Genomic DNA, 27,911 nt, shown 5'->3' on the forward strand with positions numbered 1-27,911 from the left:
TTGGTTTATCGATCTGTGAGGCCACAGCTATACCTCTGTTTTAGATACTTTTGTCACTTACAGAGATGTCTTGTTTGCCACAGCTCATCGGCTTTATTCATCAACAGCTAACGACTCATTTCATTAACATCATTCAGCACGTACATGTTATTGTAGCTGAATGGAAGCCAAACATAAGTAAGTCATTAAAATGTGCCGAGTATGATTAAAATATCTGCACAAGTTAAGTCATTTTTTTAAACAATTTGAGGCCATTTTGGCTTATTCTTACCCTTTTTCTGCAGCTACGTCAAACTTTCCATATTTTAACCTTTTTTAATCACTTTTTCTTGACATATTTTTGCTCCTTTTAATGCATTTTTGCGACATTACTCCCATTTCTGCCACTTCCCCATCACATTGAAATGCCTTTTCTGCACTGATAAACCCTTTCCACCACTTTTACACTTAATGTCACATATGTTGACCCATTATTGTTACTGTTAACCTCTTTTCACCATATTTCATGCTTATTTTTGCCAATGTATCCACATTCACGCCAGTTTAAATTGTTCTCACATTTCTGCCAATTTTAGACCAATATTGTCTAAAAAAAAAAAAAAAAACATAGCGGACCGGACCAGCCCACCAAGACGATGCCCACCCATGTATATTAGGGCTGGTACCTCACGATATGATACTGTCATTGCCCACGGTAACAATTATATCACGATACAGCGATATCATACATTATGATATCTGTCACTGAAGAAATTCAGAATTTATTGACTGCACTGAATCCATTTCACAGGAAATACAAAACATTGTATGAATGACAGACAAGTAAAAAAGTGTATACTGCACAGTGTCTCTTCTTAACACACACACACGCACAGGCGCACACACATACACAAAAATCACCACCCCTGCACTAAGAAATGTTAAACGCTAAATAAACAGTTTTTGTTTTTGCACCCGCACATATACCCCTACAAATGCTATTTAACTACATGTCATAAAATACTCTTCAGTAGTAGTATTTATGTATGTGACAAACAAACCTCATGTATCCTTGACTGTCAGGCTAACGCTGTTAAGATGTTTAGCAAGTTTGTTTACATTATAGCCGTGACTGCTGAGGAGGCTGTAGATCCAACCTCTCAGAAGTGCGCAGATTTTAGTAAGGGGGCTGTGTGCGACTCAGACCAGAGCGTTTTTGTGCCCCTTAGAAGTTTTCTTAATGTCCCCGCATTTAATACTGCTTGGCGCCGACTCTGGTCTCCCGTGCGCCTCGTCCTCCAGCATTGTGTGCGCGTTTCTTTTTATAACGGCTTATTGTAGCTAATTGATCAGCAGTTTTGCGCAATGATCATGTGATTTTAATCACAATTATTAATATTAATATAAAACTGTATTTGTAGGCGCGCGTCACTATCATTTATTCCTCCTTCGGCTCATTCCACCTAGAATGTTTTATAGACTTTATATAACATACTGTACGTATTTCTTGCTTTCAGAGGTGATTTATTGGATGTTCTGACACATTGGATGTATTGACACAAGCACTTACCTCATGGAATTGACATCCTTAACATTTATATTATTTTATTTATCCAGGTGAGCCACACCATGTCTTGTTTTCATGCACGTTATTTTGAAATGGTGTTCTCTAACAAAAAGAACCTAGTTTGACCTGTATACACGTCTTTATTGCATGGGAGAGATGCCCCCCCCCACCCCCCAAAAAAAGAAAGTAACTAAGTAATGTTCACTCTGAGTACATTTTAAGTGAGCTACTTTTTACTTTTACTCAAGTACATTTTTACACCAGTAACTTTACTTTTACTTTAAGTAAAGTTTAATCAAAGTAACAGTACTTTTACTTAAGTAGATTTTTTCTGCACTCTTTCCACCCTTGCTAGGTAAAAATCTGAAGGAACATTTTGTGTGCAAAATAGCCTTTATAACGTGTTACCACTCATATCATGTACAATATCACGGGCGACCGTACAAGAAAGTGCTCCATTTTCTTTCTCACTGTTTCTGTTTTAATGTTGTCCTACAGTCTTTGTCACAGTCTTATGATTCTGGCCTGCGCAACCGCTTGAACGTTGAAAAATTGCATTCTCTCATTTTTTTTTTTTAATAATTGTTTTTAGGTGTAGAGTTTGCCTCTATATTATGACATGAGTGCATACAAAGTAGTAAATTAAAAGATAATTATTTTTGTGTAGTTGTATATTGCAAAAATAATGTATGTGTCAAGTGTCTTTATAACGTCATGGCTTCCCACACTTGAAAAAGGAAGGACTTGACCAGAGTCAGGATTTCACTCGTTCTTACTTTTATTCTTTCCAGTGACAAGAAAGGTGAAAACCTTTGAACACAAAACACAATGTAAATAAGTTCATAATTTGTCATCAAACAAGGTAAGTTCAAATAACCACAATTTCACATCATACCATACATTTAATTTGGTAAAAGTATGTTTGAAACTTTTTTTTACTAAATCAATGCAGGTAAGTAATCTGTAAAATTAGGCATTAACCAAACAGAAAACTAGGTCTACTTTTATATCCTGAAACCATTTTCCTTGTTTTATATCAATTATAGATATTACAATTTCAATTTAACAATTTCTCAACAGAAATACTTTTATATTATACTATTTCTATACATAAATCAAATATTTTCACTCTGAATTTTACATAAGGGAAATTTGCTATATTTTAAATACTAACTTACTTCAGCCCTTAAAGCAAGGGTAGGCAATTTCCTCCAGAAACACTTTTTAAGTTTTTGGTTGAAATTTTCTTTATGTCCTGACAGAAATTAAGATCTTATGTGCTCTGAAAAAGGAACGGAAGAAATCTGTTAACTGTAGCAGCTGTAAACCTGTATTAACTTCGGCCAATGGAAAAAAATGAACCTTTTATTTTTAACCAATCACATCTGCCTGTGTGTGTTTAATGTTTCTGTTTGTATCATGTTTACTGTGAAGAGACGAAATATGAGCCAAATAAGAACACACTGCAGAGTTAGAGGCAGCATGTCACTGTTAGACATAATGGAACAGATACATTGAATAGTTTGGTTTAAGTTTAGTTGAAGGTCTCTGCAAGGTGTTGTTCCTGTGCGTGAGCCTCAGCAGCTGATTTATTTCCTTTGCTTTGTTTCACATCAGCCCAAAGATCAACATAAAGTGGAAAAAAGAGGACTGGAAGCATCTCCATACTGAGGGTTCAGATGAGTTGAACAACCCCCCAAGTCAATCTTTTCCTGATGTTCAAAAGCCAGTTTCTAATGACGTAAGACATCACCAAAACACAAATTGTGCTTTATTTTCCTGTGTCATTATTTTATCAGTGAATTTATATTGTTGTGAACACTGTTGTGAACAAATACCTCGGTCAACGGGTAAGTTAGTTTGTTCCTCCAGGAATCATTTGTGATCTTTAATCTCTCGTCTTCAGTGTGTCTTTGACTGAAGCTTTTCTTGTTGTCCATCCTCAGAGTAAATCTTTGTCACCAAGGAAAAAAGAATTCTATAATGCTGAGGCCAAAGTGGATGCTCTTCTCCAGTCCGTTCAGAACCCTGGCTGGACTAACAACATCAAATGTAAGTCTACTATGCATACCTGTTGACACAGCAACCTTAAAGATAACGGTGAAAGTGTGCAATCAGCTGACTCAAAGTTTGATGTGTTGGGTTTTAGAGAAACAAAAGGAAACGAAGTCGGACCAAAGCTGGGAAAGCTGAGATGGTAAATGGTAAATGGACTTGATTTTATACAGCGCTTTATCACCACACTGAAGCAGTCAAAGCGCTTTACATATCAGCTCATTCACCCATTCACTCTCACATTCACACACCAGTGGGACAGGACTGCCATGCAAGGCGCTAGTCGACCACTGGGAGCAACTTAGGGTTCAGTGTCTTGCCCAAGGACACTTCGACACATAGTCAGGTACTGGATCGAACCCCCAACCTCTCGATCAGAAGACGTCCCACTACCACCTGTGGCTCAGATCTTTGCAACAACACCCCAACATCCATCTGATTGGACTCAGTAAACATGGACACCAACCAACGACACTACACTCATCAGCAGCAGCAGTACCAGAGCTTAATTTGGGCCGGGTATTGCCGGAGCAAGATTCTTTTGTAAATTTAGGTTTTTTTTAATTATATTTGATATATTTTAGGGTAGGCACTGTACGTAGATGACCTGAGACTATTGAGTCACTTGTAACAGATCGTTATAGAAACCAAGTGTTCCATATTTCTGTGCTCCATAGCAACCTGCACAAACAAACCAACTTGCCTTTGAAGTGCAGCTGACTTTCATCTCCAGCATAGAAAACCTTCATTCTTCAGTTATTTCAACAGAAATGAATCTCCCCTAATAGTCTCCATTGCTATTTGATTTTGAGAAAACTTTGTGTTTTATCTGCACCAAAAGTTTGCAAAACAGCTTTCAGACGACTTTTTCAAACAACTCAAAGTAAGAGATTTTAATGTGAGATTATGCTTCCAAATTTAATGTGACAGTGGCCTGCTTCTAATAGTTTCTACATAAACATCTTAGAATTGATCAATACAGAGAAATGCAATGTAACCATTATTGATATCAATGAGATGTCTTTCATCTTTGCTGTGATAAATTTGAGCAGCTGTTTAGCAGTCAACCATGTTATTATTGAACCTTGGTTAGTGTGTGAATTATTACACTGCAATAGATCCCAGTTAGTGTGTGTTAATGTTTCTGTTTGTATCATGTTTACTGTAAAGAAACTAAATATGAGCCAAATAAGAACACACTGCAGAGTTAGAGGCAGCATGTCACTGTTAGACATAATGGAACAGATACATTGAATAGTTTAGTTTAAGTTTAGTTGAAGGTCTCTGCAAGGTGTTGTTGCTGTGCATGAGCCTCAGCAGCTGATTTATTTCCTTTGCTTTGTTTCACATCAGCCCAAATATCAAGATGAAGTGGAATAAAGAGGACTGGAATCGTCTCCATTCTGAGGGTTCAGATGTGTTTAACAACCCCCCAAGTCAATCTTCTCCTGATGTTCAAAAGCCAGTTTCTAATGACGTAAGACATCACGAAACACAAATTATGCTCTATATTCCTGTGTCATTATTTTATCAGTGAATTTATATTGGTAGAAGTTAAAGGTATAAGAAAATGGTGAACTCACAATATGAAATGAAATATGATAAAGGGCTCACAATAACTAATACTCACAATAAAATATCAAAAATGAAAAAAAACAAACAAAAAACAAATAGATTTGTTGAAAAACAGAAGTTCCAAGGACAGTTTGGTCGGTCGCTGTTTCATCCCGACACACAACCGACGGAGCATCTATCATGTAAACACTGCGTCTGAGTTACTAACAGTGCTTGTTTGTGATGCAAGATGGTGCCAAAACATCACATGATCTTGTTCTCTGCCAATAGTAAAAATCAATTGTAATAGTGGGTTTTTAACACATTGAGGGCAGTCACTCCGACATTTTACAACAAAATACGACAAATTGAAATACTTCGACTAAAATGTTGAGAGTTGTACCAGGATCAATCAACAACACTACTTAGTACCAAAATACATATGTATTCAGCAGAAAAAGTGCTTTTGGGGTGAGGTACTCTTTAAAGATGAGGCTTTGGTTCAATAGTTCTTTCTCTAACTTTGGATAATTGATGCCAATATTGTGGTTCTCTGCATGATTCATGTAAAATGCTTGTAAATATCACTGATCTAATGCTTACATTACCCTGTTACTAATACATGATGTCACTGATCTGCTCACTGATCCTCTTTCCTCCCTCAGATCCTGGAGGACATTTTTGATTTTGATTTTTTTGAAGAGCAAGAACGGCAGGAGTGTATTGAGGAGGTAAAAATCTTGACCCTTTCTGTTCTTCTGTAGAATTATCTACTTAATAATGTGACTGTGTCCAACACTTTCAGGACCAAACAGCTGTAATTGGTGGCCAATACGGGGTTCAACAGAATCATCTTTCCACAGTCCTTCATGATCACGCTTATGCTACCAAAAAACTTCAGGGCCAGACACACTTCACCCAAATTATGGACGCCTTGCCTGAAGCTGAGTACCGGTAACTACAAAATCCAGGGACCATAAATGTCCCCCCTGTTCCTAATGTCGTCCACATGCAGGATGCACAATAAGTATGTCTTGTGACTGACTCGTGACCATGCTTTTACACTGTGTATTTGTGATTTGTTCTCTCAGAAGGAAGGAAAAGGTGACAGACAAGCCGTACGTTAAAAAGCCCCTCAACGCTTTCATGCACTTCCTAAAAAAGAACAGGGCATCTGCAGAGGCGGAGTTGGGCACGAGGACGAGTGCTGTGGTGAATAAACACCTCGGTCAACGGGTAAGTTAATTTGTTCTTCCAGGAATCATCTGTGATCTTTAAACTCTGGTCCTAAGTGTGTGTGACTGATGCTTTTCTACAGTGGAAATTGTTGTCACCAGAACAAAGAGAAGTATATGTTGAAGAGGCCAGAGTGGATTCTCTCCTGCACTTATTTGCGAACCCCGACTGGAGTAATAAAATCAACTATGTAAGTCCACATACATGTTGACACAGCAACCTTAAAGATGACGGTGAAAGTGTTTTATCAGCTGACGAAATGTTTTATGTTTGATTTTAGAGACACAAGAAAAAACGACTGTCGCCCAAAGTTCGTGAGGAGAAAAAGAAATAATCACCCCAGCATCCATCAGACAGGAATCAGAAAACATGGACACCACTCAACAACCCTACATTAATCACCATCAGCGGCACCAACAGCACCTACTGGACTTTCTCTCTCTTCTATTGTAAATCACACGTTTTGTAAATAAAATGTCAAATTAAATATTTAAGTTTTTTATTTAAAAATACAAACATGTGAACTCACAGACACACACCACCTGTTTCTACACATGTCTAACTACCCCTTTTTAAGTTAAGTATTTAAGCAAATAACACGTCCACCATCACTAACCACTAAAGGTGAAAGTAACAGATTTACAAATACTCACGTTACTGGAATTGAGTTGCTTTTATGGTTCATGTACTTTTTAAGTGATTAACAGACATTGTGAAACTACAAAAAATGAAATGACCAGACAACAATCAAATGCATCACATCATAGCCGACCAACCAGATTAAACGTAATGCACTGTGCCAAAACAGCATTAGATGAAGGTATTTAGTAATTAAGTTCCAAATGTGCAAGATTAGGTTTCTTCCTTTTTAAATTTATACATGAGATGTTTACTGTATGCAAGGGAACCGTGGTAAGATTTATCACCAAAAAAAAACGTGGGGATGAAAGTAACAAGTAACCTTTACTGTAATATTTAATTAAGCTTATTTTTAATTATACTTGATTTTTTAATTATGTATGACTTACATGTACTTGTACTTGTACAATTTCGATCAGTACTTCTATTTGAGTAGGATATATCAGTACTCTTTACTCCTCTGCTTACTTAAATAAAATGTATAACAGAGTGATTTATCACCTTCAAATAACAGGCCACACACACACACGAGCCAAACTGAGGAAATCAACTTGAAAACCAACAAATAAAAGTATGGAGCTATTTTTGGTTGAGATAATACAGAATATCACAACAGGGACACTGAACATAAGGAATAGTCACACTGTTAAAACAGTCTACAGGAGTTTTACTAGTTACAACACAAAACCCAACAAATTGAAGAAAAAGTGCAGTTTCTATCAAATTCTAAATAAATCAAAAAGTGATACTTCAAATCAAGTAAAAACCCTTCTATGCATTCGTCTATGCCGGGATACCACATCCCACAATGCAATGCGCCAAACTTTTCCAACAATGTCAATAAACCAAATGTTTACAGTGGACATCAAAACAAAGTTTCGAGCAACAGTTTCAACCTTTTCCATCTTTTTTTGCTGATCATTGGTTTATCGATCTGTGAGGCCACAGCTATACCTCTGTTTTAGATACATTTGTCACTTACAGAGATGTCTTGTTTGCCACAGCTCATCGGCTTTATTCATCAACAGCTAACGACTCATTTGATTAACATCATTCAGCACGTACATGTTATTGTAGCTGAATGGAAGCCAAACATAAGTAAGTCATTAAAATGTGCCGAGTATGATTAAAATATCTGCACAAGTTAAGTCATTTTTTTTAAACAATTTGAGGCCATTTTGGCTTATTTTTACCCTTTTTCTGCAGCTACGTCAAACTTTCCATATTTTAACCTTTTTTAATCACTTTTTCTTGACATATTTTTGCTCCTTTTAATGCATTTTTGCGACATTACTCCCATTTCTGCCACTTCCCCATCACATTGAAATGCCTTTTCTGCACTGATAAACCCTTTCCACCACTTTTACACTTAATGTAACATATGTTGACCCATTATTGTTACTGTTAACCTCTTTTCACCATATTTCATGCTTATTTTTGCCAATTTATCCACATTCACGCCAGTTTAAATTGTTCTCACATTTCTGCCAATTTTAAGCCAATATTGTCTAAAAAAAAAAAAAAAAACATAGCTGACCGGACCAGCCCACCAAGACGATGCCTACCCATGTATATTAGGGCTGGTACCTCACGATATGATACTGTCATTGCCCACGGTAACAATTATATCACGATACAGCAATATCATACATTATATCTGTCACTGAAGAAATTCAGAATTTATTGACTGCACTGAATCCATTTCACAGGAAATACAAAACATTGTATGAATAACAGACAAGTAAAAAAGTGTATACTGCACAGTGTCTCTTCTTAACACACACACGCACACGTGCAAGCGCAGGCGCACACACACACAAATCACCACCACTGCACTAAGAAATGTTAAACACTAAATAAACAGTTTTTTTTTGCACCCGCACATATACCCCTTTATAACACTGCTGAGTATGCACACCTCTTTGTACATCCAACCTTCAAACACATACTCCTTTGGCCATAATTGACAACTCTACTTAAGCCTCCACTATATGAATACATACTTCCGACAGGCACTGTACTAGTAGTTGTAATGACGGTTTTTTCAAAAACTTATTTGACCAATGGAGGTTTGCTGTTGTGGGTAAGAGAAGAGGATGCTCTACTTAAGTCAAAATAACACATAGTGTAGCCAATTGTACATTTACTGTTGGTTAATAAATTTTTTCTCTGAGATTAGTTTCTAGGTTCAAGTGTGAGTTGGGAATGATTACTAAGATGTGCAGAGAATAGACAGACAATTTGTTGTTTATAGAAAATAAGTACCATGGATTTATTATATTACAGAAAATAATAATAAACAAAAGTGGTCTCAAAACAGACAAGAGTTCACCCGCTGGGATTTAGCTCAGTTCATAAGGCGTCACAGCCTGGGGGAAAAAATAGTTCCACTCAAACGAAAATGAAGTTGGTCCTACCACCCTGGTAGGACTGAAGTTCGTTGGGTTGGTCCACTGGAAGAGAACCTAATTAAATAAAGTTGATCCTACCACCCTGGTAGGATTGAAGTTTGTGTGTTCCTGGTAAGAGGATCGGTGCGGTTGTCCTACCACTCTGGTAGACCTGCAGTTCACCGTCCACTACGTCATCTCCGTGGGTAGCTCACCATCTTTAGATCCATGGGGGGTTTAAAAAACCTGGCCGATGCAATCTGAGTCGCCTATACAAAGTCCTCCGTTCTGCTGCCGATCGCTCCTTTTGTCAGGTGCAAGGCACAACCGCTGGTCTGCACAGTTAGTAAAGTGCTGTCTGCTGAGCACCGGGTGCGCGTGCTACCGTTCAATTGCTGCGTTTTCAGCTGCTGCTTGATCGTTTCCCGTATTCAAGCCTTCTCCTCCCGTATCTCATGCTTCCTGTTTTTACTAGGATACTGGTCTGTGATTGGCTGGCGTGTGTGCATGTGGATGAGTGACGTCAGTGCAGTCTATTAGTGCAGTGAAATAATATTGTATATAAATAACTGAAGAGTAGATGTTATAATAAATTTACTTCTGCTAAATATAATATAATTAAATAATATAAATATAATACATTTCTTTATGACGCGGGTTACAATAGCATAGCATACAGCATTCCCCAGTGGCTTGTAATCCTCTGCTCTTCTCATCGTTGCCCTGCCCCCGCCCCCAACACACCTAACTATCAAAACATCAGTGACTTGCAGTCAGAGTAGGCAAAGAAGGCAGTGCCTACCCAAGGGTCAATTTGTTTTATTTATAATATATTTATAAATTAATTATTTTTCCATTTCCGATAGCCAACAATACCTATAAGTTTGAAAGTGTCCGCATTTTGAGCGTTTCATAGCCCAAATTACTAAACATCGCTATTTCCTGGAACGGCTACAGTCTCACTCTGCTGTAAGGCAGGAGGAGGCCACGCCCTCTCCGAAAAGCACATTGCTGCTCTGCCTCTGTTGCCATAGCATGTTTTTATGTGTTTGCACATGCACAGTCAGTTCCTTCCCTAAGATGAAAACCATTGACGTAAAAAGGCAGCTCTCTATGCTGCCTTTGGACGTAACCGTTCTATACTAAATGCTATACGTACGTTCACAGTGCATTAGTGAATTGATATCACGTGACCGCGGCTGCTACGTTCTCTAGCTAGTGGGCGGGATAACACTACAGGCAGGATGACAGCACTAGAGACAATAAAGAAACTTTCTTTTGAGGAAAAACGACAGCTTTTAAAAAATGGGAGACCAACACCTGAGTTACCAGACCTTCAGCAATGGTAAGGTCAGAAAATTGTATTGTATTGTATTTTTCACAGTGAATGGAAGGATTGCGCCGTGTTTCTGTGTTTCCAACACAATCAACGAATGTGCTGCCATGTCATGATATCTATCTTGTTGGGAGAGTATGGAGGCTATATTAAATATTTGTTTATGTTTCTTTAATGGTGTTTCACGATGTTGATTTTGTTAGATGGCTAAATGCTTCTTCATGTGGATCTTGTTGGGTTTTTTTCTTTCTTATTATGAATTTTATATTTTGAAAAACGCATTGAGATGACTTTGTTGGAAATTGCTTTATACAAATAAAGTTGAATTGAATTGACACTTGCCAGCAGAAACATATGAAATTGTCTTTGGTGGTCTCGATTTGCAACCCCCTGCCTACCCAACCCTACTGGTCACGGCATGTCACTGCAAAACATTTAGCTGAACAGTCTAAACACTGACCTGTAGGCTGCTGGGTCCTCAATGTCCAGAACCAGTGACTTGCTCTCTAGACCCACCTGTTAATTTAAATATCATGTAAGTGTCAACACATTTTAATTATGTTGGTTACATGAACATCAAGACTTTGCAAATGTTAACAGGTGTATTATAGAAACTCTCTGTGGTGACAATGTACAAAGTCTAAATAGTTGAGATTAAAAAAAAAAAAAAAATCAGATATTTTGATGCACCGTAGGCTCAGTTTTGAATGTATCAAAAATCTGTGTGGATCAGTCTGAAGATGAGCTGTAGCAAGTTTAGACTTCATAATTTGCAATTGATTTAAAAGTAAAAACATTTCTTCAGTGCCATTTTGGTGAAAGTCGCAAATCTGTTGCACATATTGTTGATTTGTTGTGAATTTTCAAAATTTTTACCTTTAGAGACTTGCTGTAGCACCACCTTTAGGACTATTGGCCTGATGTTGCAGCTGAGGCAATCTGACATGGGACTAGACCTTTGTGGAAAACATTGGTGATTGTTCGAGCACAGGAAGCATGATTTGCTTTAAGGAAGAAAAATAACATGCAGGATACAATAGATCTTCACAAACTTAGGCTGCCGGCACCTAAAAACCTGCTTGGTCATTTAATTTATTTGATTCATTATTGAATCAACTAGAACGCATATGATCGATAGAAATGAGGAGAAATATTGTATATAAATATTCCATAAAAATGATGTGTATGCCTGCATGCACATGTGCACATCATCTGAAAGGGTAGAAAAAAAACTTGTTCTTGGTAAACATTGCGGTGCGTCATTTGTTGTCCTTCCAATTGTTATTCTTGTTACCATCAACATTTTTCTTTGTATTGTTAACAAAAAAATGCTGTGGCAGGTGTTTCAAGTAGCATATCCATCAAAAATACATAAGGCTTATTAATATGACCGTTGCCATGCAGAATGCTAATTGAAAGGTATACTGACACTTGGTGAAGGAATCATGGCAGCCTTTCTCTGCAGGCTGCTCTGTAGCTCCTCTGGTGGACGCCTTGTAAAGGAAAATATGTTCCCGTGATCTCCAGCAGTTAAAACAAAGAGGTCGTCATGGCTGCAGCGGATGTGGTGCAGTTGTCCATTCTGATTATCATGGGGGCTGAGGACCCAGTAAGATTGCATGGAGGTGAGGCTGAGGTCACCTGGTTGCAGAGGGTAAACTCTGATGAAACCTGAATGCATGCCACAGAGCAGCAGCTCTCTGCTGGAGCTGTAAAACACCAGGAAGGACAAGTCAGGTATGAAGTGGAATTTTGAGGTATTTTGGTAAACAACCTTCAATCGCACACACAATTAATCATCTGTCAAATCAGGGTTTTAACAAAGCTGCCTGATGTTTTAACTGTCAGAGGGAATTTTAAAAAGATACACATACTCATCAAATCAGTTAAAATGTCTATGAAGTTTCTCTTAACATGATTCTGATGTTGAGTGTAAATAAAAGTGGGACGATATTTCATGCGACAAGATATCACGGTATTAAAACGTCACAAAGTGTTACATTGAGTGGTATCTCTTGGGGGAGTCAGATTAAAAAAAAAAACCACACGATCTCCTATACACCAGATTGTTATGATTAGTTTTTATTTTTCATTGAGTTAAAAAGTTCAAACCCCGAGTATGTAAGTATTTTCAGGGTTAATTAAAGTGATATAAAACCATTATTATTTTATAGTTATTAGTCCAACTGCATTTTCATTGTCTTTTTTTCCTTTCAAAAAATATGATATTGCATCGTTATAGTGAGCCCATTATCATCCATTGTATCGTATCCTGAACTCAGTGTATCATCCCGCTCCTAATAGTAAATTAAAGTCCAGTGTTAATATACAGGAAAGGGCTGGACTTGTGTCCAAAAACTCTGAACGATTTAATACAATAAAGCTATAAAATCTTGTTTTGTCATCCATCTGAAGTTAAACAAGATCCTCTAAAATATTGACAGATATTTGAACATGGACATCATTTTCAGCCTTTCAGCTCTGCAAACTGAATTTAAAATGAAAGAGTCAACTTGTTAGTTTGATCTCCGTCTACCTGAAGGTGATTGAGCAAATTGGGTCATTGTCTGCATTGTGGATTGGTAGAAAGTGAAAAGGTTCATCCTTTGGCTTTTCTGGTTCCTCGTCTTGATTCTCTCAGAACTTACAATGATACAAATAACCTGAGTCAAAACCACCCTGTGCGACAAGGAAAAGAACAAAAAGATTCAGTGTCATAATAAAACTCCTCAATAATACTCATCGGTTATATTGGCTCATAAAAATGATATTATAACCATAATCATTTATAATAATTAACTCAAAAATCTGCCATTCTTTGTTGTGTTTAAACAGAAACAGTTAGCTAGTACCAACAAAAAATGTACAGTACAGTGGTCTATAGAATATAGACCACAATAGAGAAGGGTGTTAGACATTCCTGAATATTTTTCATCAAATTTGATTCTTTGAGTCATTCCAGAAAAATTTGTGTCTATGAGTACCATGGAAAGCCAGAAATGGTCTGGCTCTGAATAGAAACCACAATAGAGAGGACTTGGAGGATCTGGAATGTAGATTGGTGGTAACTCCTTTTCTTCCTCTTCTTCTTCGTCTTCTTCTTGTTTAGCATCAAGCAAGGTTAAAAGCTGTTTTGCCTTTTTCTTCTTCTCCTCCTTTAAAGCTTGAAGTCTTAAAATGTCTTCCTGTCTCTGTAAAAGCAGCAACGCACATGACACAACTCATCTTCATTCAAAGGAGTTTTTGGTATTTTTAAAAACCTTTAAACAATGTCTTTGGGCTTCAGACCTTGATTCTAGATTTGATACTCTGGAACCTGAATGGCCTCCTGTGCAGCTCAGGCAGCAGGAAGGTTTTAAGTGGCTCCTGATCCTTGGGATTGGGACAATTCACTTCAACCACATGCCCATTCCAACACAGAATGAGCAGTCTGTTATTGCTCTGTGTTAAGACAATGAAGAGAAAATCGATTGAATAGTTGTTTTTTTCAGCAGACAATCTTTGCAGCACTATATGGTGAGGATGTTGAATAAGACTTACATGGGATGCAGGAGACCACTCAAGTGCCTGCACTGGGCTGGGAACATGGATAAAGCCGATAGGAAGGTACTTTTCCCCAACAGAAAAGAAGAACACTGTTCCGTCCGCGCTCTGAGTAGTTACAAAAAAAGACTTAAGGTTACAAATGTTTTACTTATTCATTACTCGACTATTTAAACTCACCAAGCTACACTTGCTGAAATTGCACTGGAAAATAAAGAGGTTACAATGTTTACAATATAGTTTGTTATTGTTGTGTCAGAGTGGTTTAAGTTCTTGTTAAAGACAGTTCACCTGTATAACAGTCATAATCAGAGGAACAAAAATCTGACATCTACGTTCATTATTTGAGACTCGGATTTTATAAATTAAATATAGTACATGTTTTCAGACTTGGAGAACAAGGGATAAATCCACAAGGATAGGCAGTGTAGTGATATAATCAAAGGGCCGTGTATTCTAATTTTTAGCAATGTCACAAAGTTATGTTTTAATCTATTTTAGATATGCTTTCAGAGTAGTAAGATGTCTAAAGGTAGGACTGTTTACATCAGTGGTTCCCAAACTGGAGGATGTCATGAATGAATGAATTCATTTTATTGCATAATTGTGACCATTACCAGCCCTCTCTAAGGAAGGATAAGAAACACTTCATTAAAGGGAGAATATAAAAACAGAGGGCAGTGTTACACCTAAGTGAGGAGAAAGGGAAGAGGGAGTCAGCGTAGGAAAATGGTTCGGGGTGGGGAAGAACTGAGAACTGTCAGTTTTATTGTTGGACTTAAACTCATGATGTAACACCTGCTTATTTTTCATTATATCATATCATATACAGTATCATATCTACAGCAATATTCAATAAAACTGCACAACTAAACCTCTTCTTACCCCTGTAGCCAGGATCTCCCTATTACGCTCATAAGCCAGTGCAGTTACAGATTCACTGTGAGGTTTAAAGGCCTGTTTGAGGCGCAGTTTGCCATCTTCTTCACAGCTGCTTCTGGATACCGCATACAAACTCTGAGGTCTGTATAGCTCCAATAAACGAACAACTCCATCCTCAAAGCCAAGCAGACCACTGCTCGCTTTCACCTAACAGTTGAAACCAGAAAAGTATTGATGATGTCTAAGTTGTCAAGCTGGTTTTACTGTGAAAGGTGAATAAATAAAACTGAAATGTTTAAAAATGCAAATTTAGATGTCAGCAAATATACCCATGGTGGAGCCCAGCTGATGGTAGTCCCACTTTGGTTGAAGCAACTGGTGGTCAATTGTTTTTTTGCCAAGAAGTCAAAAACTTTGACTGAGCCTGAGAAGAGAAGCAGGATAGTGTTGAACCTATACAAGCAAAAAACTCAACTTCTATAACTTCTAATATCTAATACTAATGACTTAAAAATATTATCAAACTCAATCTAAACACTGAGGGCTGGTTTCACCTACTGAGGTTTCAATAAAACCTGAACTCAAATAATCTAATTATATTAATCATCACTAATCTAGTGTCTTCTTAAAGCAGAACCAAGTAACCTTTTCACCTTAATAAAACCTTCTCGTAGTTCCTGTGAGGGTAATACAAGTGTTTATGGGGTGATTGGGGGGTCTTTGATCTCTCCCTGCTGTCTCTGGCCAGAAAACCACACTTGCAACTTTCCCTGCCTCCGATCCGGTGGCAAGACGTATTGCTTTACGACAGCCCAGTACAAACTAATGCTAGATTATGACCAGCCCCGTGGCTGCACACGGTTGTCTACAAATTCACTTTTCTCAAACTTATATCATGGTGGAGGCTGTCAAAAAAAGGCAGAGAAGATCTTTGTCTGAGGAACGGAGCAACTCCATGCAGTGACAGCTCAGCAGTAACACACAGCAATCACACACACTGTCGTCGCGGCAAAAGGCACGCACACACACTCGCAAGCCAGCCCTCCATCACGCAGCACACACACAAATATTCATCCATCTATCCATCCATTTTCAGAGCCGCTTTGTCAGCACACAAACAAACACACCACACACATTGCCACACTCCCTTCCGTGTTACTCCCATTCATTTATTTTACTTGTCTCTCTTCCTCATACTGTTGACATGGTCACATGGGACTATGTGTGAAAGCACCCGTAGTGTCACTGTTGTATTAGGATTTTTCAGTGATCGATTGCTACCGTCTTGGGAGAGAAAAGCATGTAGCTGTGGCGTGGGGCAGGCGGCAGGGGGTGCAGAGTTTTTACGACAGTGGCATAACCAAAAGGAACCTTTAGGGGCAGTGCTAACTGCATGTTACTTAGTTCTGCTTTAAGACTTTATTCAAAATCTGGATGCTTCTTTGTTTGTCTAGTTCCAGACAACATAATACAGTTTTAGACTAATGAAATCATGGACTGGTCCGATCATGTTTTGCTTAAGATTGTGCACATTATGCAAAAGGTGATTGTAAATGTGGAAATGATCAGAAAGGGGTTAAACATTTAGTTATACATTTCATTAGTTAACATATGTTTGTGTGGAACAGGAGTTTGACCTTTAATTTGGAATTGAGGGAAAAAGAGAGAAAAAACAGCAAATATGTAAAGACATCTAGACAATAGTTCATGACTTTAGAATTGTACGTATTTGTGTTCATATAACACTTCTAATGACACTCAAAGTGCTTTACAGAAACCATAATTAATTCACACCAGTCATAAAGGTGGTGGTAAGCTACATTGTAGCCACAGCTGCCCTGGGGCAAACCACGCCTATTCATGCACAATTCATACCCATTCATATGAGGCCATGTGTGAAAAGTGCCTGGCCCAAGGACACAAAAGCAATGACTGGGATAGAGCGGGATTATAGCCCGAAATTAAATCAAGGGAGAAAGTCTGAGCAATATCTGCAACGATAATGCTAAACCAATAGTCGGAGCACAGACACGTTGATTAAACACCAGTTTTTACAATTTTTGTATAATTCTGTATAACCGGCCTCTGGCCAGGTTTAGTATAATTCTTTTTCGAGACCTGGATTATAGTAAAACTTCAAAAAAGGAGATTATGTTAAGGAGATTATAAGAATCTGAGACTATTCCATACTAATCCAAGGAAGAAAGCAATTTCTGTAAATGTCAAGTGTGTGTGTGCTTGTGTGTGTGCGTACTCACGGTCAGGAGCTGTCGTGGCCATGAGGTGTGATGTTTTACAAACATCCAGACCGTGGATTGACCCGGCATGGAAAGTAAACAGGCACTCTGGATCTGGAGTCTGCACATACAGATGTAACCACAGCCTTTGTTTCACTGTTTAGGACCCACCATCACTTCTTAATAGCAAGCCACAACACAAATGGAGTCATATTTTACTTCTCAAATTCATTTAAATAACATGTTTTGTTGAACCTGTGATCATAAAATCACAGGCAGGTTTAAACAAAGACAAGGGGCCAGCCCAAACCCTGAAAAATATAAGGTGGTCAAATGTATTTGGCCCTATAGTGTGTCTCTGGCTGCCATTTGTATATGCAAGCTGAAAACTAGGGGAAAAATGTGGAGTAAAAAATACATTACAAAATTACCTTTTCATTTGAAAACCTATTTACTAATTAGTGAAAAGCAATGTTAGTTAGCGGGAAAAAAGTACTAAATTGTTGCCATGTGGTGATGCCTAAATAGACTGTACTCTAAGAAAAAGTTAGTAGTAAAACCCTTCAAAATAAAAGCAATGGACTTTCACCCACAGGCAAATAGCCTACTTAGGACCTTTTACCTATTTATCCCTTTTTCTCATTATATATTTAATCGTTTTTAGTCATCTATCATTAAATATAATTCTAAGGACTGAAACTAAACTAAACTAACTCCAAATGTAATGTAAAAATGGTACAATGCTGTTACGCCTGGAAAGGCTCTACGACAGACTTCTGTGACCCACCCCAACAGTTGAGACACCAAAGCCAATAATTGTCGGAAATAAAAAAATAAACAAACATGTAAATGATCTGAAAATCATTTCAGGGAAACCATCTTCACTCACAGTGTTTGTGAAAGAAAGGTCCAGTTTCCAGATGGCTCCATTGGAATCCTGTAGGAACACACCGACTCTAGCGTTATGGTGCATTGTAGACACAAGTGTTGATGATTTTGCATCTGACCTGGGCAAACCAGATGAAGGAGTTGGGTAGGGGGCTCCTCACCACAGATGACAGGCAGACATTGTGTCCAACTACCAGCTCAGTAATGGGTTCCATTTTTAACCTTCCACTGTGTGTGTCAGCCATGTTGATTTTCTCAATGTCCCAGCCCTGTGGCAGAGTTACATAGTAAGACATACACCTTACATACAAATAGAATAATGGTGTGGTTTCCACATGCAATAACAGATTTGTTCTTTTAAGGGTCAATTCAAAAATGAAATGAAAGCAGCTCCAAATGAAGAACTAATAATGAAGTTCCTTCATTAGTTCAAAAGTAATGAGAGACTTGTTCTTGTGATGTTGATGAGTCATATATTGACAATTATTAACACAATAGTGGTTTGTTGGCATCAGTTGAATAATGCTGTGTGAATAAAAGTGTCTGTAGGTGGTGACCCTGTGACACACAGGCATCCAGTACAGCAGAAATGGGCAACTTCTATAACAGCGGGGGCCACAAAAATATGATAGTTCGATCCGAGGGCCACATTATCCATATTAATGTCAGCGTTCATAACAACAACCAATCTGTTCATAAATAAAGGAATAAACAACAAGCTTTTTATGTGTATTTGTTTGTTGTAATTTTTTGTCTTTTGTTTGTATTTTGTATATTTTTCTGTAATTTTGTGTATCTTTGTTGTTTTGTGTGTTTTAGGAATTCATTTTGTGTAGTTTTTTTTATTGAGTGTTTTTTTTGTAGTCAATGTTTATGGAGTAATTTTTGGTATATTTGTTGTCCTTTTGTGTATTTTTTGGTCATTTATAGGTTTTTAGAGCAATTTTGTGAATTTCTGCTGTTTTGTGAGTTTTTCTATTGTCTTATGTGTTTTTGAAGTCATTTTGTGTGTTTACTTTAGGGGCCACACAATATTAGACAGATAGCCGCCTGTAGCCAATACTGTCTCCTGCCTTGTCAGCATGAATAAGCTGCATGTGATCCCCTATAAACCTGCTCAAAATAAAACACGTAGAGAAGATTAATCGTACCCTGATCACCCCATCAGAACCAAAAGTCATCAACAGTCCATCTTCTAAGGAAAAGGGCTGTGCTGTCCCCACATGACAGCTCTGCCGCTCTGTTTGGCAGATCTCCACTTTGATGGCCTCTCTATCCCACAGCAGCAGGTTACCCCATTCTGTACCTGTTACCACCTAACCAGGAGAAGACTCAGTCAATTCAGAACCAAAAACACTGGTGAAGTAAAAAAAACAGTCAATTTGTTTGTCGTGAACCATTAAATGGGCCAGAATATTAATGGTAATAAAATCATCGGAGGAAAATGTAGTTAAAATCTGTCCTTAACATTTGCTTATTGGCCTTATGTTCAGTAAAAATATAATTGACCTGTCATTGGTTTGACAAAGTTGTAGCTATATATTTCATGTTTTTTCTGACTTAAGACAAAGAATGTTTTGTCAGAAGTAGGGGGGGTTTAGTTGTTTTTAACATGGGGGGACAGGAGCGGAGAGTAGAAATATTTGCGTACTAATGGCACCAACAAATCAGAGCTGTTATGAATATACACAAACTTGACCAAAAGCAAATTGTGACATCAAATTATTCACACAAATGACCTTTATCTGACTTCCAGAAGCGAGTACAGAGATAGTGAAAATTATAAAAAGTTGTCCCTGTGAATCCTTATTTTTCTGCTCCAAATGAAGTATTTAGCAGTGCATTTGTTTTTAATTTCTTTACGAAAATGCATGTGTCTTACACTACATCAGCAACAAGATGGTTTCTACAACTGATTTTACTGTACCAACCGGTGACAGAAGTCAGGCTCAGTTTAAATTGGTCACAAAGCCAGAACACATCTCTTTTCTCTAGCAGAACTTTATCCTAGTTTCCTAAACACATGAAGAAGCTGGTTGTAGGATCTGTATCAATTAGCAAATGCCACATTAGGATTGTCTTTGGCTACAAGCATGAAAGGAATCTGAGCTGAATGTCATCTCTGAACTGAGAAAGTTATAATGCCAGGTACTGCATAACTGGAGCAGGTGACCTACCTTTCTATCAGGAAGCTCCACGAATCCCTCTACGTCAGTGGCTGATGTTTCCCCAAAATATCCCATAACCCAGTGTTTTTCAACCACTGTGCCGCGGCACACTAGTGTGCCGCGAGAGATCGTCAGGTGTGCCGTGGGAAATTATCCAATTTCACCTAATTGGTCTAAAAAAAATTTTTGAAAACATATTAATTATTATCTGCAAATAATATACCATTGTCGAGTGTCCGTGCTGCAGTAGTGAATAAAGGTGCGTGCAAACCGAACGCGACGGAAGCGATGCCGTTGCCTTAAATCGTCCCTGATCGGTAGTTTGCACATAGTGGTGCTTTTTTGTCAGTCCATCATTTCATCGCTCCAGCGACGCGATCACTAGGGAGCTGTGTGTGTGTGTGTGTGTGTGTGTGTGTGTGTGTGTGTGTGTGCGTGTGTGCGTGTGTGTGTGTGTGTGTGTGTGTGTGTGTGTGTGTGTGTGCGTGTGTGCGTGTGTGCGTGTGTGCGTGTGTGCGTGTGTGTGTGTGTGTGTGTGTGGCCCCGGTAACAGGGTAGAGAGAGAGAGAGAGTGTTGATGACGTCTTTTTTTTTCCTTCTTGCTCCGCTTCTACGGTTAAATGATCAACTTAACGGAGATATTAAAGGATGACTTCACTCAGAATGTGTTTGATCAGTAGTTACTGTGGTTTTAAAGAAATTTACCGCTTTAATTTTGAACCTGATACTTTGAGGAAGTAGAACAGCCTCCGCTGCAGCCGTCAGCACTGCAGCGGGAGCGGGAGGGAGGGGCTGCTGCCTCCGCTCTACAGACAGTGGAGGACGGGAGATATCGCTTCACGTCGCTTAAAAAGTTAAAATTTTTCAACTTTGATCATGCAAGTCGCGTCGCTGAGGGGGGAATAAATTGACGTTGCGTCATTTACATTGATTTTTAATGTAATCGCATCGCTTCAGTCACTTCAGTCGCGTTCGGTGTGAACCCACCTTGAGAGCGTAATCATGTAAAACTCTTCCATAACACTAGATGGCAGCAGGTAGCGAATTGCATTGTCCGTTGAGACAAGAGAATTAGTGAGGCATGAAAGTGACAGCTGGCGGTAAAAGCATTGTGGGTAAGCGAAACTACGGTGACAGTGATGGAGAAGTTTTTGAAGAGGAAAAATACCAATTCCGAACTGGGCCCTGGACAAAATTCGGACCCAGAAGAAGGCCCTAGTATGAGTGGAGGAAAGAAAGCAAAGACGGTGAGCTCGAGGCAATACAGCGAGAGTTATGTTTCATTTGGATTCTCAGTGTAGAACAGTGAAATCTTTCCCAAATATTATTGCTTCTGTCATAATAAGCACGATATTTCTGTATTCCTGGTAATTAATAATTTTGGACAGAATTAGAGTTTGCAAAACACTTTGACGTTTTCTACTACCTTTAAGACCACATTGTTGTTTCATTTGTTATGTTCAAGCTGTATTTTTGAAGTGGACATGTTAAGTGCACTTTTTATTTGAAAGAAGAAATACAAATGATGATAAAGTCCTTTATTCTTTGTGTTTATTTGATTCCTATTCAAGACACTTTGATGAGAATGGCTATATTGTTAATATAGGCTACAGAGTATCATTTTTTAACATGTTTGGCTGGTGGTGTGCCTCGTGATTTTTTCAATGAAAAAAATGTGCCTTGGCTCAAAAAAGGTTGAAAAACACTGCCATAACCCCTTGCAATTTGAGACCTGTGAATGTGGGAGAAATAGTCCAAAACCTAAACAGGATGCAAAAAGAAGAAATAAAATCACACAGTGTCACATAAGGTCTTTTTTCACAACAAAAGTCTTCACTAACTAATGTTTTTTGAAGGAGGTAGAAAGCAGGATTTTTAAATCCTGGCCTGAGGAGTTTGTTGATTACTCTGATGACTTGAAATATGCATTTGTAATATTAATATTTTCTCATCCTCTAAAAAGTCTTTATCTTCATAATTATGACACTCCTGCCAAATAACATGAAGATACATGACAACCTGAGAAAATAACAAACATGAAAGAAATTCTTTATGTTTACACAATGCAATGATATCAGTAAACAAGTTCTTTACAGACAGACACCACTCTTTAAAGCTGAGGTATGTAGAATCGTGAGGCGCTCCACGCTCCCCTCCTAAACAAAACTTGCGCGCACGCGCACACTGTGGAACTCTTTGCGACTGTTTTCTCCATAGAGACGAGTAACAAATGTAGGAACTTCATCTTGTGTTATTGGAGAGTTTTCTGATGTTTTCGAGACATAAAAGCATGTATCACTCACTGCTGTGAGGACAGTAAGAGGGTCAGAGTCACAGCTGCTCCGCAAACACAAGCAGTCATTTCTCAGCTGATCAGAGCAGACACACTGCGTCCACACTGCAGATGAATTGGGTCTGTTATTTCCACCTTAGATCATTTTTAATAAGCTAAATATTCCGTCTGTTCTCACTCTCTCTGACTCGAGGCGGACTGCGCTGACTGAAAGCAGACCACTCGCAGTTCGCTGCACACACCGACCCTGTGGACTCTGTTCCTCCTGAACACGTTTTTGCCTTTATTCTGTTGCTTCTCCATCTCGGTCTTCCTTTTTCCTCTTGATTTGCCGTGTAACTGCTGTGCCAAAAGCCGGATAAGAGACTTCAGCTAGAATATAGAGCCATGGGACTGTCCCTACTCTCAGATCCAGAAAACGCATCAACTTTTGAAGAGCAGCTTGAGCAGCCAATAATAATGCTTAAAACAGCTCATGAGATCACCCTGTTGGTAGAAACATCTCTGATTGGCTGAAGTCCAGCATCACACTCATGCATTTTTAAAGATCATTTACAGAGCCAGGAGATGGAGAAGAGATTCACTGTCCACTCAGAACACTGGATTACAATATGCAATACAATATATTAAAAATGATTATTGATTTTTTTACCAAATAAAAAAAAAAAAAAAAAAAAAAAAAAAAAAAAACTTACATACCCCAGCTTTAAGCAGTGTGGACTAGTAATAACGGTCACAAAAGCTTAAATGTTACACAATAACCTTGCCTGGGAATTGTTTGAAAAGATGATGCTCAATTCACGTGTTCCTTTGCAGATTAGTTGGTTTTAGAGCTATAATATAGTCTTTACACTGAAAAACTAAAAAAGTTAGAAAAATACATTTACATACATTTTTTTATGAAGCACAATTTTATTAACACGAGTATTTCTTTTTATGATTTGCTTTTATAATTTAAAAATGTCATCTTTTTCCCCCATACCTGTATATTTGCTGGAATTGACCAAATATTTATCAAACTATTTTTATATCTGTTTATTTATTTTAAAAACAATGTTTTTCCCTGACATTTTTCAAAGCAGTGATTTGTGGTGTTCAGTTTGTTAGTTTCAGTGGAATTTTATTGGATTGAAATGCCAAAGTTCAAACTCACTAACGTGTCCTGATTCAGTATATAATCCTTTTCATTTCAATAAAACAGCAGCTCAGGATTAAAAATAAATAAATACGAGACTAAACCGTCAGGGCTCTAATTATAATGAACAAGTTCAATATTTCTGTTATTGCATCCTTCCATTTCACCATAACAAGATGATATCAGTCAGATTGAGCTGTTTGTCATTCAAAGAAGTGCTTTGTTTCCCCAGGAACCTTGAAGCTTTGAACTAGTATTTATTATAAAAATGTGCTCTTTTTTATTTCAGTGAAGTACATAAAGCTTTATTCATATTTACATCTTAGTCGTTTACATAAAATACCTTCTTGTGAAGAAAAGCCACACCTGGAGCCACTGGTGCTCCTGCTGCACCTTCTGTACTTAGCCTGGAATCCATCCTAATCTCCTTGTATTATTATATCATGTTTAATACAGGCGATTACAAAAAGTAAGGAAGTGGGTGTGGCTTATCTCCAGGCTAGTCAGGGGTAATCATTGTGTTCCTTACTTGACGTGTCCAGTTCCTGACGAGGTGAGCAGTTCTGGTTGTGTGGGGAGAATCTGACTCTATAGACTTCTTGTGAGGATGCCTTGCACCTCAGCATCACTTCCTCATGTCTCCAGTCCCACAGAGTCAGCATGTAATCTGGGGCTCCGCCCACACTGGCCAGTATGCTGCCATCCAGGTTAAAGTCCACAGAGCTGTACACTTGCTCTGTGCCTCCTGCACACATGGCAAATAAGAAAACAGCCTCCATCATCCAAAATGACAAAAATGCTTAATAGATATTATGTATCATGTTTACCTCTGAGGATGTGGTAGAGTCTCAATGAGGGATATTCATAGACGAGTATGAGAGGCTGGTTTTCCTTCTCAGCTATGACAAAGTACTCATTACTGGGATGAGCCTACACACAAACATACATAAAGATATACATGTGATTAATATTAGTCACAACAAAAGAAGCTGGTCAGAAAACTGGGGACAGAAGACTGGAAGTGGCCTACATTACAGGTACTTTGTTAAATATACATTTGTTGAGCAGAGTATGCATGATAACATCGTCAGTGTGTCAGGAGATCAGTTTACTGTGATAGCACCTATTCCTTCTCCGCTGCAGGAACGCAGGTATCTCTGCTCCTTGGTGTGAACTTGCAGCAGTACAAGCAGGTTTCCTGCTATAAACACTAGAGTTCTGTCATCCAGCAGCATCAGGTTTGATCTGCGCTCGCTGTCATAACCAAAGGAGTGACTGAGGGACGGATGGATGAGGACCATAACCTGGTAATGCACTGTTGACTACAGCCTCACTTTATACAGTTACACATACTTCTGCCAAACTTACAATTATGACTTCAATTATCCATGTTCAAATACAACTAAATTGATTATGTTGACCAGCATTTTTTCCAATTACAATTATTATTTTCCCCCTGAAATCAATTACAATTACATCCTAAATGACTAAAGTTCAATTACAACTAATCACACTTACTGAGCCTTTAATAAAACAAAAAGCCCATAAAACGTAACTGTACTGTTCTCACTACGTGTTGTATACGCCCAGTATGTTAACGCAGATAAACAGCAAGCCAAACTTGAATTTACGAGCCAGGTTCAGAGCATCTTGCTCCCTTTATTCACAAAACCTTGTGACATGAAGACTCATGCTATTACGAGTGAAACTGCAATAAAGCAAAACACAAAATAAAATGTACACAATTAACCACTTGGTCTTCTTGCAAAAACATAAACATTTAAATCACTACTAAACCATTAAACAAATGCAATGTCATGTAGACATGCTTACAAGATGTAAAAAGTAACAATAATATTTCTGCTGTTCCATTATGTACCACAAGATGGCGTTTTTTGCATGGCAATACAATCTAATAGCAGTATTTTCAAGCCACAAAAACGAACTCTTTAAACACACATAAAGTATCTAAAAGTTATACAATCAGGTTACTTTAGCTCTTAAACAAAGTATATACTCACAGCCATTGCTTTCTGAAGTGTAGAAGAACTTTAAACCAGGAAGATGTAGCTGTATGTTCACATCTATCCACCATTACACTGCACACTGACGCTAGCTAGCAGGTTTATTACCCATGATACCTTGCAACTCTTACAAGCCTCTTCAAAATAAAATACGCCTTTGGGTAAAATTAATGTGCATTTGTGCTTTTAACATTACAAACTAAAACTGGAAGACAACAATTATAATCAACTATTTTTAAGAAACAAATTAAACTATTTATTAACCTGCAGGGCAGAACACTCCCCATCTGGCATGATAATGCCACTACTTGAATACTTTACTCATTACTGGTCATTCTCAAGGAGAAGAATGACTTCAGAGATGGGCCGCTGAAAAGTCTTTGAGGTTCCCTGGGATCCTCACCTCAATCTTGCGCACCCTACCATCACTGCTAGGGAATGTTGAGGTGATTATAGCCATTGGCCATGCATTTCGGGCAGCTTGTGATTGATTCAGGAGCACAATATCTCCAGGTTGCAGGTTGCGGCAGGTCTTGAGCCACTTTCGTCTTGAGTGAAGGGTGCAGATGTATTCGTCTCTCCAGCAACTCCATAACTCATTGGCGAGGGCTTGTACCTTTTTCCATTGACTTTTGACAAGTCTTTTTCCAACGAACTCTCTTGGTGGAGGAACAACAGGTGGTTTTTGCATCAGAAGCATTGCAGGTGAAAGCAGAAATGGTGATGAGGGGTCAGATGAAACTGGGACCAGCGGTCTTGCATTGATTATGGACGAAACCTCAGCCATCAAAGTGCACAGTACTTCATGCGTCAGACAACTGTGTTTGTTCTGCAGAAGCATAGAGTCCAGTATCTTTCGAGTGACACCAATCATCTTCTCCCAGATACCTCCCATGTGAGAGGCATGTGGAGGATTAAACTTCCATGTGCAGTCATTATTGTAAAGATAGGCAAGGATTTTTGTTGTCTTATCATTAAGCTGATTCATGCCAAGTTCCGAACTAGCTGCGACAAAGTTGGTACCTCTATCTGACAAGAATTGCTTTGCCGGACCTCTGATTGCGAAGAATCTCCGCAGGGCATTCACACAGCTGTTGGTGTCCAGTGACTTGATGACTTCACTGTGGACACCTCAAGTACTCATACAGGTAAACAGAATGGCCCACCTTTTGCTCTCAGCTGCACCACCTCTTGTGCGATGAGTAACAACTGTCCATGGACCAAATACATCCAGTCCGACGTAGGAAAAAGGTGGAGATGTGTCAAGCCTTTCAGGAGGAAGGTCAGCCATTTTTTGCTGTTGCTGTTTACCTCTAAGCTTTCGACAGGTCACACAGTGGTAAATGATTGATGTTATCATTCTTTTGCCAGCAACAATCCAGAAGCCAGCTGCTCTTATGGCTCCTTCTGTAAACTGTCGTCCTTGACGCTTTACCTCCATGTGATAATGTCTGGCTAACAGCTTTGTGACATGGTGATTTTTTGGAAGAATGAGTGGATTTTTTAACTCTGGCTTGAGTGAGGTTTGTCCAAGGCGTCCCCCAACTCTGATAAGACTGCCATCCATGTAGGGATCAAGACTCAGGATTTCGCTTGAATTGGAAAGTTCCTTGTTTTTTTGAAGTGATGTGTACTCATCAGGGTAAGCATCTCTTTGAACAGACTCAAGGATGAGCCTTTTGGCTATCTCCAACTCTTCTGGCGTGTGTGGCTTTGTACAGCGATGCCATCCTTTACAAGTGTTGACTGATGAGTTTGTTGACATGTGAGAATGTGCTTGATGAACCAAGAAAGAGATGGCTCTGAGAAGGGAGCTCCATGTTGAAAAGTGTTGATAGTTCTTGGATGTGAGCCTGTGGTTCTCAATGCGCGTTGTCAGTGTGGTAATTTTCCTAACTTCCACATCAGCGTCAGGATCTACCAGCTTGAATGGCTTATATATCTCAAGTTCGAGGGGCTTGTACAGAAATGATGGTCCCTTGAAC

At 38.6% G+C, this 27,911-nt stretch overlaps 2 protein-coding genes across 2 annotated transcripts in view; one reads left to right on the forward strand and one right to left on the reverse strand.

Annotated features, from left to right (window-relative positions):
- The window catches only part of LOC114460870 (cilia- and flagella-associated protein 44-like), a 228,515-nt gene extending 202,510 nt beyond the window's left edge, over positions 1-26,005 (reverse strand). The window contains 19 exon segments of the mRNA XM_028442745.1: positions 11,217-11,272; positions 12,186-12,465; positions 13,293-13,435; positions 13,741-13,947; positions 14,045-14,197; positions 14,297-14,407; positions 15,185-15,388; positions 15,511-15,605; positions 17,440-17,539; positions 18,308-18,355; positions 18,426-18,575; positions 19,458-19,622; positions 20,484-20,552; positions 22,190-22,235; positions 24,432-24,474; positions 24,477-24,647; positions 24,730-24,832; positions 25,015-25,206; positions 25,924-26,005. Coding sequence (XP_028298546.1) covers positions 13,394-13,435; positions 13,741-13,947; positions 14,045-14,197; positions 14,297-14,407; positions 15,185-15,388; positions 15,511-15,605; positions 17,440-17,539; positions 18,308-18,355; positions 18,426-18,575; positions 19,458-19,622; positions 20,484-20,552; positions 22,190-22,235; positions 24,432-24,474; positions 24,477-24,647; positions 24,730-24,832; positions 25,015-25,206; positions 25,924-25,929 — 1,905 coding nt within the window. The 5' untranslated portion in view covers positions 25,930-26,005 and the 3' untranslated portion in view covers positions 11,217-11,272; positions 12,186-12,465; positions 13,293-13,393.
- LOC114460874 (lymphoid enhancer-binding factor 1-like) lies at positions 4,394-6,845 on the forward strand. The gene is made up of 7 exons (XM_028442755.1): positions 4,394-4,484; positions 4,955-5,078; positions 5,821-5,886; positions 5,961-6,109; positions 6,247-6,391; positions 6,474-6,581; positions 6,672-6,845. The coding sequence occupies exons 2-7, from the start codon at positions 4,968-4,970 to the stop codon at positions 6,723-6,725; spliced, it is 633 nt and encodes a 210-aa protein (XP_028298556.1). The 5' UTR covers positions 4,394-4,484; positions 4,955-4,967; the 3' UTR covers positions 6,726-6,845.
- Positions 26,006-27,911: the final 1,906 nt, after the last annotated feature.

Source organism: Gouania willdenowi, unplaced genomic scaffold (genome assembly GCF_900634775.1).
Source record: "Gouania willdenowi unplaced genomic scaffold, fGouWil2.1 scaffold_82_arrow_ctg1, whole genome shotgun sequence".
Taxonomy (NCBI): domain Eukaryota; kingdom Metazoa; phylum Chordata; class Actinopteri; order Blenniiformes; family Gobiesocidae; genus Gouania; species Gouania willdenowi.